The sequence below is a fragment of the Martes martes genome (genome assembly GCF_963455335.1).
Source record: "Martes martes genome assembly, chromosome: 9".
NCBI lineage: Eukaryota > Metazoa > Chordata > Mammalia > Carnivora > Mustelidae > Martes > Martes martes.
Window position 1 is genome coordinate 61,232,469 of NC_137896.1, and position 14,566 is coordinate 61,247,034.

The window sequence follows — 14,566 nt, forward strand, 5'->3', positions numbered from 1 at the left end:
CAGGAACCTGGGTGTAATCCTCCATGCTTCTCCCTCACTGCCGTAAGTACTTCCCTTACCTTTTCTAACTTTGTCATGTGGGTTATATTTACTAGATGCCCTTTCCTCTCCATTTCCACAACCAGAGCCTCACCTGGGTCACTTATTCATTAAGCCACTGAACACTGTACTATGTTCCAGGCATTGTTCGAGAGCTCGGGATATAGTGGTGAACCAAGTGACAAGGTTTGGTGAGATAAACATTATATGAGTAAACTAATAAATGGACAAGATAATTCAGGGGATAATAAGTGCTATGAAGCCAAAACAAAAACAAAAAAACAAAACAGGGAAACCTGTAAAAACCTCCTAAATTGTTGCCTATCTCTTCATCTCAATTCCTCCCCACCCTCACCCCACATCTTCTCATCCTTTTTATTCTCAAAAAGGGAATGGCCCTGAGCCTTTCACCTGGAGACTTAATTTTATTCCCTTTCATCTGCCATGACTTCCTTCTCTATTACAGCTGCCTGAATTTGAATCCCTCTACTGGAAGATAAGCTACTATAGAGGCATTGTACCTTATATATATCTTGGTGCCTCCACAGTGCCTTGGCTCAGAATAGGTGCTCACAAATGAGTGTTAAATGGTGAATTTCCTGACACCTGAACCAAGCTGCCACAAAAGCATCTCCAGCCCAAATCAGAATGGGAAGATCCATGAACTTAGCTACTAGAGTATAGTGACAGTGGTACCTCACGGGCAGGGTTGGGGATATGAATGAGGTCACCTCCTTTGGTTCCTTACAGGTCTGGGCTTCCATGATGCTGTGCCCTGTGAGTGGCAGTAGTTGCTTCGTAAACACTATTTTACTTGACAGTGCCAAGTGCATGTGGGCAATTTGAAAGTACTCTTTGTTTCTGATAATGAGCTTTAAACCCAGAGCACTCTGGGTAAATTGCCAGGATAGGCCCTGCAGGAGAAGGTTGCAGTTGCCACTTCACTTTGTATTTCCAGGCCCTTGGGTATTGCACCCCAACAGGGAGTGAGATGTTGCCAGTTCTGTCATAGTCATTGTAATTAAATCCAAGTTCTGGCAAAGGGCAGTGCATAATTATGAAGTATTATTATGGTTTTTATCATTATTAGGCACCCAGCTGCCCAGCCCAGGAAACCACAGTAGTAAAACACTGAGAAGCCAAGCTCCTCTCCCAGCTGGCATGAATCAAGACCAGGTGTATTGGCACACAGTCTTGCAGCTCCACTCGTCAAGACGAGACCTTCTGTCCCCTCTTTTTGGCAAGATAAAAATTTAAATGAATGGAAAGAGGAAATGTGAAGAAGGACCTTTGCCACCACCTCTGAATCAAGTTCCTTTCTTCCCCTCTCACCAGAATGGTCTCATCTATGATTTATTGTATAAATCTTCTTCAACTTTATTCTTGACCATCCAGCTTCCCAAACATCATTCCCTAGGATCAATTGAGGATGTATTAGTTAGGGTGGGATATAGAGAGCAGAAAACTTCTTATTTTCAAGAAATTTATGGTATGGACTAACTAATTCAGAAAATATAGTCAGGCTTTGACAAGACATCTGCCTTTTATTGAGCACCTACTCACCACCATACTCAGCACCTTCACGTATGCTATCTGACTTAATTCCTACCCCCCCCCCAAAAGTAGATTTTATTATCCTCATTTTCTTCAAGGTCTCAAAGACTTGGTAAATAACAGAACTGAGATTCCAACATAAATATACAGATTTGGTGATTGTATATTCATGGTGGATGTGTCCACACTGATAGATGAATATAGGCGTCAGACTTCCCCTCTTTCTACTGAATTGTACAAAGTAGATTTTAAGCTGAGCACTGAAAGGACAATTCAGAAGTGATGCTGAGAGAATGGTGCCAAATGAGGAAGCCAAATTGGCCATAAGCCTAAAATCAATCAATAAGGACAGATTTCTTGTTCAGCAATGTCATATTATATTCTTCAAGTACTTTTATTGTCTCAGCTACTCCAAATGCAGAAGTCACCGCAGGTGGTACAAGGGTGGGTTGACAATGGAGGAGGGTGGCTTAGGGAGGGAATATGCTTTTGAATGGAGAACTCCCAAATGGCCCATAAACTGGCACATCTAGCACTGGCTTCTGGAACAGCCAAAACCATGGCAGCTTTCCCTGCTGCCAATCACTTGTTTTTAACTGATACATGTAGAACAATTTTCCATTCTCTTCATTTTTTCTAAAACAGTTGATTAACAATTTTTTAAAGATTTTACTTATTTATTTGAGAGAGAGCATGAGCAGGGGCAGAGGCAGAGGAAGGAGAAGCAGACTCCCTGCTGAGCAGGGAGCCCAATACAGGACTCAGTACTAGAACCCTGAGATCATGACCTGAGCCGAAGGCAGACACTTAACCAACTGAGCCACCCAGGGGTCCCTGATTAACAGTTTTTAAAGACAGTTTGTTTAGAACTTACTGTGTTGTACAAAGAAGTTCACTTTTATTTTTAGTACTTTTTAAGGGATTTAAGATTTTAAAAAATGCACTCATATTAAATGTACAGTCTGATCTGTTGTGAGACATGTATGCCCTTGTAACCACTATCATAATTGTGAAATAGAAATTTCCCTCATCCCAGAAAAGTTCCTTTGAACCCTTTTGCATAGGAATTTTAATACAACTTGTATTTTAATGACTCCAAAATTTAGATCTCCAGTCATCCTTGCTTTCAAAGTCTAGGCCCAAGCTGCCTGCTTGACATGTCCACCTGGATGTTGCAAACAGTCACCTCAAACCAAGCATGACTGGAAGATGAAGCAGACGGTGCTTTATCTTTGCTACAAGAAAACCCCTACCTCTGATTCCCTTCTGAAATCATGTTTCTGTATTCTTCAGTTTGGTTGACATAATCATCATCTACCAAGTCATGTAAGCTAGAAATTTTCAAATATAATCTTCTCCCCCTCTTACACCTCCCCAGAAGTGAGTCTTACTCACACAAACATTTTTAAATCAGCCCTTTGCATTTTCAGTATTCTCATTCAGACACTTATCTTGCTTGCACGATCACCAGAACCAAACAAAACAAAACAAAAAACCCTCCTAACTTGCTGCTTCATGCTCCAATTCATCCACCAATCTGCCACTTTAATTTTCTTTTGAAAACCTAGATCTGACTGTTTCAATCCTTTGCTTTCAGGGACTGCCCAACTGCCTAAAAATGGCACTGAAAATCTTTCATGGTATGGCCCAGCCTCCCCATCTGGACTCCTCTGCTCCCTGCCACGTAGAGCCGGCTATCCATTTTCATCCCTCTGTGCTTTTCATCAAATATCAATCTGAAATGTGCCTCCTACTCCACCTGAAAACTCTTGCTTCCCTTTCACATCCCCATTTATAAGACTTTTCTTTATGAAGCCCTCCCAGACCTCTCCAGATACACAGTCTGTCTCTGCTACACTTGACCCCCCCATATCATGTTGCACATACATTTATCACGCTGAATAGACATAGTGGTTAAATGGAACAGGAGAGCTGAGTCAGAAGATCGGAGTCTAACTTAGAAATCTCATTCATCGCTTGCTGTATTAGCCAAAGCAAATGACATAACTTCTCTGAGCTTCAGTTATTGAATCTATGAGTTGGTACTAACAATAACCATAATAATCCCCTACCTCATAGGACTCTTGTGGTGATCAAACAAGTAATTATAAATGTGAACATAGTTTGCAGTATATGGATATTACATGTTATAATTACACATTTGTATCTTCTGATAGATTTTGAACTTCTCGAGCGCAAAAACCAATATCTGGCCATCCACCAGATGGGGTGCCTAGGCCTACTCCTTGCCTAGATTGGTTTATGGCAGAAGTTGTCATTTTTGGTAGGATCATATTCTCTCAATTAACTCTCTTAATACTATTTTCTATGTTTCTTCAAAAGTCAATTGTGACATCCTCACTTCTTTTTATAATTGTTTATTGCCTTTTCAATTAAATAGCTACATTGAAAGGCCTCTAAGGAAAGGAAATAAATATTCTGTCCATGATTAGTTTTAAGTACTTTGATTTATTTGACAAAAACTTTTTAGAGCCATTATGTGCCCAGCCCTGTTCTAATCCCTGGTCATAGAGTGGCATACAAGAGACTTCACAAAACTTAAGTTATTGTGGGGACAGTAAGCACGCAGCAGCAGTAAGGATGTTCATCTATACAGTTAAAGATGCTACAAATAGAGCAATATGGAGGGAGGGCAGGTGTAGCTGGAGTGGTCAGGGAAAGACACTCTGCGACAGCCCGTAGAGCATCAGTGATGACACAAGGAGGCAAGCATACAAAAAGAAGGCAGGATAGCCTTGCAGGTGAAAGGAAGAGCACAGAGGTCCTGAGCCCTGAGACAGGAGCAGACCAAGTTGATATAAGGAACTGAAAGGCAGTCTGTGGGGAGTGGAGGAAGTGAAGGGCAGTGGTAGGAGTCTACATCGAAGAAGCAGACAGTGACCAGATCTCGAAGGGTTTGCAAAGTCAGGTGAAGAGTTAAATGTTTATTCTAATTGTAATTGGAAACCCCTGAAGGGTCTTAAGCAGGAGTGTGATATAAATTGATTTTTTAAATAAGATTTTATTTATTTGTTTGTCAGAGAGAAAATGAGAGAGAGAGCACAAACAGGGGGAATGGCAGGCCAAGGGAGAAGCAGGCTCCCTGCTGAGCAAGCAGCCCGATGATGCCATGCGGGGCTCAATCCCAGGACCCCGGGATCATGACCTGAGCCAAAGAGAGACTCTTAACCAACTGAACCACCCAGGTGTCCCTGATCTGGTTTTTAAAAGATCGCTTTAACTGCATATGGAGAATATATTCTGGGGACAGTAGGAGAAGGGATTAGAAGGTAGACTGGTTGTTTTCAGTCAACAGAGATGTTGGTCTGAATTAAGGTGGTGCTAAGGATGGTAAAGAGTAGTTTGGGGTCTGTTTGGCAATAGGACTGACAGGACTTACTGATAGATTTAATGACAGTGAGGGAAAGACATTCAAGAGGGCTCAGGATTATGGTCTAAGCCATTAGGTGGATAAAAGTTCAGTTTACTGAGTTCACACAGTACCTGTGGGGGCTGTGCCCTGGGCTCTGAGAATACAAAGGTCCGTGAATAAGACAGAGTCCTTGGCCTCAAAAGGTCACAGTCTGGGAGGACTGCCTCCTACACTGATGACTTCCGTAGGAGGTTTTATTTTTGTTTTTGAAGATTTTATTTATTTAGAGAGTGAGGGGATGGTGGTGTGAAGGGAGAGGGAGAGGGAAAACCTCAAGCCTTCGCTGTGCTGAGCATGCAGCCCAATGCGGGGCTCCATCTCAGGAACCTGAGATCATGACCTGAGCAGAAATCAAGAGTTGGACACTTAACCTGAGCCACCCAGCCACCCAGGAGCCCTGCTGTAGGAGGTTTTACGCACAATTACAGAGGTACATATAGGTTATGGGAGCATCAAGAAGGATTCCCTAGCCCAGTCTAGCCAACTGAACCAGGAGTCCTGCCTTCTTGGGAAGATAAGTAGGAGAGTTTCTCAACACCTGTGAGATGTGTGCAGTAATCCACACTCTAGTTTAACTTAACTCTTTATGAATATAGTAGCTGTCAGCAGCATCTGCCAGGGTCTCCGATATGTTACTACTTTTAAGAGGAGAGGAAAGGGGCACCTGGGTGGCTCGGTTGGTTAAGCATCTGCCATTGCTTAGGTCATGATCCCAGGGTCCTGGGATCGAGCCCCGCATCCCTCTCCTCTGCCTGCTGCTCCCCTTGCTTGTGCTCTTTCTATGTGTCAAATAAATGAATAAAATCTTAAAAAAAAAAAAAAAGTAAGAGGACAGGAAAGAAAGCTATGGAGAAAGTAAGAGTCAGGATGGACAGAGAGGCAAGGCGCTCAGCTAACAATAGGGTCTGGGCTTCTGCTGCAGCCCTCTGCTCAAAACCTACCAACAGTATGCCCTTGGTTGAGGATGTGTTCTGCTTTGTTTCACTTTAATTGCAGCTGCAACTTTCATGAAATTACCATATAGCCCCTGAATGACTTCTCTCAAGCTTTTTTTCTTTTTGGTATTTAATAACTTCTATTTGACCCACTGACACATTCACATTTCAAAAATCCAAATAAGAAAGGATATAATGAAAAGTCTTATCTTCTCCTTCTCCTTCACCCACTTGTGTACCCCACTCACCTGGATAGGTAGAGATAACTATACGGATTTTTTCTATGTATCCTTCTAGTGTTTCCTCACACAGATACAAGCAGTTTTTATATTTATTCTCTTCCTGCTTCTTACACAAGAGGTGGCCTGCTTTATCCCCTGAACTGGATCTTGTTTTTCCCTCTGACAATGTATCTTGGAGACCTTTCCTATCAGTACTAGGAGAGTTTCCTCATTCTTTTAAACAGCTGCGTAGCATTACACTGCACGATCTGCCATAGTTCATTTAACTATTCCCCTATTGATGAATCCTTGGGCTGTGTCCAGTCTTTGCTACTTATTACAAACAATCCTATACTGTATAACCCAGCACATATGTCTGCAGGTATAGCCTTAGGATAAATCCTCAGGAGTCTTGCAAATACTTTAATAATATCTTCTAAAAGAATGTTCTGAGATAGTGTGACTAGGTTTCCAAATTAGAACCTCGGCTTTCCAGGCATTGACTCTTGCATTCCACCAAGAGAGTAGTTCCTCATTTTTCAGCCTGTCAGTTATGCCTTTATGTTTTTTCCAATAAGGAACTTAAAAAACATTTAATCTGCCTCTCCTGCAACTAACCATAGTTGGCATGTTGTTTTTAAAAAGAAGAAAAAATAGACTAAAATGCAGTTGAAGTATGCTCCAGTTAATGAATTGCAAGCTCTAGAAAATACTTGATTTTTCTTCATTCAACATATAGAAGCATCTCTAGAGTGAAGTCTCAGATGGGGATGACAGGTTAGAAGATGAGGACTATAGGGTGTACCCTGCCCCACCCAGAAGCCAGTGCTACCCCAGCCTCAGGGCCAAATACTCCTTGGCCATTTTTGTTAGCATTTCTTTTCATTTCTTTTAGTAATTCTTCATTCTCCCATAGTTGCTTTTGGAAAACAGGTTTATGGTTTTGGTGAAATGGGTAGGTTTGGTCAATGTGCTTTATAACTAGGCCATGTAAAGTAAGTGTGCTGTTTTTGTACTACCCCCCTCGAAAGACTTTTTCTTATTTGTTATATTCCAGGTATGTAAGACCAGGATGGAAAAATTCTAGGACACTTAATTTACATGAGATTGTTGGGAGAACATTTATGGATGCAGAAATATACACAAGTGATGTGGCACTGAGAGCTGCCTTAAAAAAAAAAAATATATATATATATATATATATACACACACACACATCTATATATACCTATATATCTATATATCTATATTTCTCTATATAAAATTTTAACTATATCTATATATGTATCTATATCTACATCTATATCTATATATTTGAAGAAGCTAGCCCACCTGTATTACTATCATTATTAGAAAATAAAATTATCTTTCCACATAGTACTTCTCTTTAGTTTGGCTCCATGTAGGTGGAGGTGTTTTGTTTTTTTATAATTATAACATGAGAGAAAGTGTTAAAAATAAACCATGAAGTTTACAAGGTACAGCAAATAGCAATCCAGAAAGCTTTTCTTAGCGCTAAAGCTTTCTCCCTTGGGAATCACAAAAACTACAAATTGTAGATCTGTCTAGTTTCTGTAGAGTGTCTAGTCCCAGCTGTAATTGAAGTTATCTTACATTTTTATTTTTTATTTAAAAAAATTTTTTAAACATTTTTATTTATCTATTTGACAGAGAGAGAAAGGGCGAGCACAAGCAGGAGAGCAGCAGGCAGAGGGAGAGGGAGAAGCAGGCTCCCTGCTGAGCAGGGAGCTCAATGCAGTGCTTATCCCAGGACCCAAAGATCATGACCAGAGCCAAAGGCAGAGGCTGAAGGGACCGAGCCATCCCGGTACCCCTATCTTACATTTTTTTAATGTCTCACATAAAGATTCTACAGTCTCCCTTTGGCCATTACTTTTTTTCCCCCTTAGCTGGTAAGACTTGGACTCTCTCTTTAGAATATAACCAGAATTGTTGTTCCCTACCCTCCCTTCCCCTTTCCTCCCCCCTTCCCTTCCTTCTTCTTCTTCACACGTTTATTCTTCCATAAGAAAGTTAGAACAACTGTCAATTTTTTAAAAACTTCTCTTTGGATTTTGGTTGGCACTGGGCTTTCCAGGTAGACAATTGTATCATATATAAATAATAGTAAATCTTATTCATATTTTTGTTCTTTTTGTATCAGCAGAATTCCTTCTTAAGTGAAAAATAATACATGCTGAAATTATTTGTTCATCCAATCCCTGAGTATCTGTAGAGAACATCCATTCTACTGACCACACTCTCATTTTGTTCTGGGGACTATGGTCTTCCCTTACTCTCAGTCCCTGGACTTGGGGAAAAGATTGATGTCTACAACTTTCCCCACCCCGATTTCAGGGGTGAAACATATAACCTTAGCCTAGGTCGTCTAGTATACCCTATTTCTCTTGCCACAGTAATCCATTCTAGACCTAGAACATTGGTTCTGAATTTGAACCTAGAGACAAGTACTCCATGGAGTGGCTTGCATCCATATTGGGTACATGAAGATGTTGCCTAAGAATGAAGCCAATACTGAAGATGCTGAATTTAGAAATGAAGAGAGAGAGATCAAGTCCTAGGTCACCCTGTTTGAGCCCTAGATCAAACTTCACCTGAACCAGATCCTCTAAATTATTAATTACATGAACCAATAAATTTACCTTTTTAATTAAGTTAGTTTGGATTACATTTTTCACCTTTGGCATGCAAAGGACTTTTAATTGATGCAGTATCTTCTAACAAAATTGGGCAAATTAAACTCATGTTGTTCCCATGGTTTGACAAATTACATGATTTCCCCAGCTAATTCCCAGACTCCTCTCTTCTTGCACTTGGAGTGATTCTACCATTGCAGCATACCTGTCTAAACCCCAAGCCAGAGTCCTCCACCCCTTCCCCCAAGGACTTCTCCAGTTCTGTGCTTAAACCCAGCCCACTGGTGAAGTTAAAGAAGGAAGGGAACAGATGGCAACCTGATTCATAGTGCTCTTACAGGGAATTAAGCCAATTTATTTTGGGGGTCAGTTCCAGTTCAGTTTCAGCAGTGAATGAAAGTTGTTTGAATCCATTTCTGGTTCAGATCTGTAATCATCTGCAGTAATCCAAAGTTCTTCACAAGAGAAAAATATTTTGGGGAGTTAATATTTGTTCCAGTTTGAGAAAACTATGTAATGTGGAATCAAGCATCTGTCTTACTAGGCCTTCTGTGCTAAAAGAAGTAGCATATGGGCAGGACAGGGAGGCGATTAATAGGGTATTTAATACTAAAATAATCAGCCTAGACGGCCTCCATTATAAGCAGTGTTATAAAATCTACTCCTTGGATTTGCTTTTAATATTCTCAGTCCACATCAGAGCACACTTTGAAATACCATATCACATAATATTGACCAAATTATTAAAATATTGGTTGAAACATTTTTTGAAATCTTTGCCTCTGTTAGAGGAATACATACTTTATAGGTGAAACATTTATGGTCTCTGAAAATTATTTCTGATTGGTGTGACATTATATCAGTATCTTAAGGTGCTCAGACTTAGCAGTATTCATGAAAAATGTACTGAAAATCTAGGCTTAGCATAGGGAATGTTGTCAATGGTATTGTAATAGCATTGTATGGTGACAGATGGTAGCTACACTTGTGGGAGAATAGCATAAAGTATAGACTCGTTAAATCACTGTGTTGCACCCCTGAAACTAATGCAACACTGTGTGCCAACTACACTTCAATTTTTTAAAAAAATATAGGCTCAGAATATTCACAGGACCATTTTTAAATTGCTTCAGGTCATCTAATGGATATGTTCTGATAGGAAGCACTTTTTGTCTCATTGCTTCCATTATAAATACATATATATTTATAGGTAATAAATATAAATTAAATAAGTAAGTAAAATTTGAAGACACAAAATGCTCAGCTTGTTCCAAAATATTTTTTGTTGGTGGATTGTGTGCAAACAAAAAGAATGACAGATGCCATCCTTATACTTTACGAAAACACCTCTTGCTTATGCATGTGTAAGGAGAACGTTGGATTTGACAAGGTGCAAAGAGATGTCTTACAGATGGTACACATGAGGCCCATCAGGACAGGTCTTCCCAAACTAACGGAGCTGTAAAAGCAGTTGTCATGTGCATGTCTGCCACACCTGTTCAACAGAGCAATTCCCACTTGTAAATATGGTCTCCAGAATCAGAGCACAGGCCTGGCTGAGCTTAGTTTAGTTTTCTGTTAGTCTGAGAGAGACTATGACCACCAAAATGGATTTCGTACCTTTTTGTGACTCTTCTGGGATTTCTACATTTTCCCTGGCATTGTGTTATTTAAAATTAAAGTTTAAGATTAAAAATCTTTTACTTGGTCCTTGAAGAAATAACCATAATTTATCTTATAACATTAAATTCATTGGCAATGTGCTTTGGTGGGAATAAATTTGTGTTCTGCAAAAGGGCTTGGGTATACAGAATTTCAATGCCTCAAATGATGTAATTTTCTATAATGTTTAGCCTGCCATTTTTAGTTTGGTGTTTGTATAATAGGAGATTTCGAAGAAAAAGCTAAAGAGAGCTAATTTGCTTGGTAGTGCTTCTGTTCTTTTGTTCTTTTAGAATCTAAAATTAACCAACATCTGCAGTGTCAACAAGGACTCCATATGGCATTCAAGTTTGTACTTTTCCTAAATAATGCATTTGAGGCAATATAATCTGAGAAGAATTCTGAGGTGATAATGAGTAGAATGCCTCATGAGTAGAATGCCTCATGTTGCATAGCACTTTATAGTTTCAAAGTGATTTAACAACTAGGACCTTGTTTGATCCTCACAACAGTGTTAAGAGGTCAGGGGTTCAGGTGTTTCTTATTCTTGTTGAACAGATGAGAAGATGGAGGTCCAAAGTATTGAAGAGAAATGACCATTGTCACAAACCTGGTGAGTAGCAGCATGAGAAGGAAACCCAAGCCATCTGGTATCTAATCACCCTTTCTACCGTACTACTAGGATCAAGTTGTTGACAACCCATTGTTAAAATAGCATGTTTTCAAAATAATAGATCCCACAACAACTCTGTAGGAAAATTTTAAAAAATTACTAGAAACTAACAAACATGTATTTAGTTTTCTAGAGTTTAATAGATTTCATTTGTTCAATTAAATTAACAGATGATTTCCACAGAAGTTCATCTATTTAATTCTTGTGGTTTCCTATTTTACCTACAAAAAAAAAAAGAGTTCCCACCAAAATGCTTTTTCTCCTTGTGAAATCATACCTCATAAATCTTTATTTGTCATATTTAGAAAATCTAAAAACTGTTCTGTAAGAGATGTTACAACTGAGAGTGTTTTCTTCATAGTAATACATAATCGTTTAAGTCAAACTGAGTTTTGAAACACTTCATTTTATTCAAGCTCCTGTGAATTTCTGCAACAGAGCAATTATTCAGAATTTCTGGGATAAGAAAAAAAGTAGGTTGAAGTTAAAGAATGTATTAGAAACATAGCTTGTGACTGAGACATAGGCATAAATTTAGAAGGAACCCATTTTTGAAAGCATAAATAATGTTATTGCCAATCCATACTTTATAGAAATTTCTAGCTATGTAATATTACTGTTTCTACTTTAAAATGCAGAGAAATTCAATTGCTTCCATTTCTTGAGAGTTTGAGGCTTAAAAATTATGAATGCTGGCATTCTTGAAGAGGAATGCTGTGAGTTTGTAATATCGAAAAGGCACTGGCATTCTCTTACATTAACAGGCAGATATATTTCCAACAAGTGGAGACAAAGGACTCTACCGGCATGAGGAGCAGCCAGCAAGATTTTTAATCAGGATTTGGCTCAGTCTGCACTGGTTCTGACTTCACAAAAGTGCATCTTCAGGAAGTACCTTTCTACCAAGTGGAAAGCTGGCAAGACACAGCATTAGAGGTTGCTGACACCGAGACAACCAGAGCTCACTCAAAACTTAAAATTTTGTCTCCCCCTTTGTTGCTTGGATATGTCTCAAAGAATTACATGCAGAAAAGCAAGATTTAAACTTGATATTATCCAAAATATTCTTGTGACTCTACTCTCCTACCTACTCTATGTCCAGGATTAGTGGAAATACACCAAACATTTTTGAAAAGGTCATCTAACCTAAGTAGAAGAATGTTATCTTTCCATGCATGAAAATACTTGGACATGAGAGCCATGAAAAAGATATGTGGAGAAAAGGACAAGCAGAACACTATGGAATGTACAAGTAATAGGGAGGAATTAGAGGGAGTTAGGGAATTTGGTTAGGAAAGCTTTAGAGAGGGGCACCTGGGTGGCTCAGTGGGTTGAGCCTCTGCCTTTGGCTCAGGTCATGATCCCAGGGTCCTGGGATTGAGCCCCGCATTGGGCTCTCTGCTCGGCAGGGAGCCTGCTTCCCTCTCTTTCTCTGCCTGCCTCTCTGCCTACTTGTGATCTCCGTCTGTCAAATAAATAAAATCTTAAAAAAAAAAAAAAAAAAGGAAAGCTTTAGAGAGGGGGAAGGTTAACTCATTAGAGTTGGTAGTAACTCCAATCTGGCTAAATTGTAGGAATCTGGAGGAGGGGCCTAAGGGTGCTAGAAGACAGTTCTCATGATGGTAGCATTCAGAGTTAACCTGACAGTGGAGAGACAGCAGTGCCAAGGCTGGGAGAAGGCAACAGTTCGAGGAAGGCAAGTGCCCAAGGGACCATGAGAACCCCAGCTGCACTTCTTTTTGCTTATTCAGTCAGATCCAGTTTTTTTCCCTCTTCCCATCTCCACACCTCTGCCCACCCCTCACCGCTCCACCCCCACCACAAGAAAAATCTGTGTTGACTGGCCCCAGTTTGTTTAACTGAGTCCTCCTTCACCCAGTGAATGATTTGTGGAACCTGCGGCTGGTAATCATTATTTAGCAGTGACTTCAGCATTAATCAATCAGAACTGGAATGATACAACTTTGTTCCCACTCCGCCCACTCACAACCACAACCTTTTTGTGCTACAGCGAAGTAACGTGGTCCCTTGGCTATGTTGCTGCTGATTAATGGACTGTTGGAAGGGCCAGTACAACTCCCACAATAGTCTAGTGCTTTTCTGCCAGATTGGCTTAAAAAAAAAAAGGCAGCCGATCATGTCAAACCATGTTAGCCAATACCTGTATTGTGTCTCTGAATTATAAAGCACAACAGTACATCTCGTTCTCTGCAATTCATTATTAGAAGAAAGAATATGAGGAAGTATTAGACCATGCTTGAGCCATACGAGATAGCTAGACAATCCTGCACTCTCCTGCACTGCCCATTGGAAGGTGTCATTTGCACCCTGAGGCAGTCATGATAACTCTCAAAATGAGATGCAATACCACCCTCTCTCCGCTCCTTGCCTGGATGCTGCAGAACAGTGACCTTCAGAGGAGGTGGGTGGACATGGCCTTGCCAGGAGATGCTAAGCACCCAAGACTTAACTACCTAAAATAACTCCAAATAACTGCCCGTCCAAAATCACCCACTCCACATATATCACCACCACAGGAGGAATTAGGTTCCCCAAGGTCACCCGAAGGGTGTCTGTGAACTTTGACTTCCTCCCTCCACAGACACCCTTGGGTTGGCCTTTTGAGGCCTCTGGGCTCCTGGGAAGCTGATTTCTCCTGTGTAAAAACATCAAGAGCCAGGAAGAATGGAACACCACATGATTTATCCCTGAATCCCTCATCCTGTTGGATATGCCCCAGGGTGGAGTTATTCTTGCTGTCACAAATAATTCAGCCCTGAGCAGATCAACATGTTTAAAAGAAGTTTCCAAATATGTCTAAAACTCTAGGTGCAGGAACACAAGTACCAATTAACAAGGGCAATTTCAAATAGAACAGAGGTTGGAAATTAGAAAAACAAAGAGGCACGGGATATAGCAGAGGGAGCCAGCTCTGTTGGTAACGGGTTGTATGCCGTCAGTCATTATGCCTGTGTCTCGGTTTCCTCGACTCCAAAATAGACACTAAGATGAAAGGATTTTGGTGAGAGACACTTTTGAGAAATGGCGATTTATGTTCTCTCTCTGTATTTTTCCCTTTCCCTCTCCCATTCTGTCTGGCTTATGTGTTTTTACCTCAGGAGAGACGTGGAGGTTGGACTTCCAAGCTTTAGTTCCAAATAAACCCACAAGGAGAGGAGAGTTTGCGGTAACTTGTATTTTCCAGACTAAAGAGATCTGTTCTCCCAGAAACAGCAAGGATGTCATCCTGCTTATTGGCAGTACCCTTGCAATGTATGCCTCAGGAAGGCTGCATCTTTGCTGAAGAGCCCCTCTTTTCTAGAAATGCACTTTGGGACTTACTCATGTGGAGTAATGATGGCAAGGGCCTCCAGAGGTCCTGGCACTTCTTA

General features: G+C 40.4%; 1 protein-coding gene across 2 annotated transcripts in view; it reads left to right on the forward strand.

The window, feature by feature from the left end:
- PIGF (phosphatidylinositol glycan anchor biosynthesis class F) overlaps positions 1–14,566 on the forward strand; it is a 114,876-nt gene that overhangs the window by 1,350 nt on the left and 98,960 nt on the right. For both annotated transcript variants that reach the window (XM_080813745.1, XM_080813748.1), the window contains exon 2: positions 11,060–11,114. In XM_080813745.1, the coding sequence (XP_080669871.1) occupies positions 11,094–11,114 (21 nt within the window). In that variant the 5' untranslated portion in view covers positions 11,060–11,093. The remainder of the gene's footprint in view (positions 1–11,059; positions 11,115–14,566) is intronic.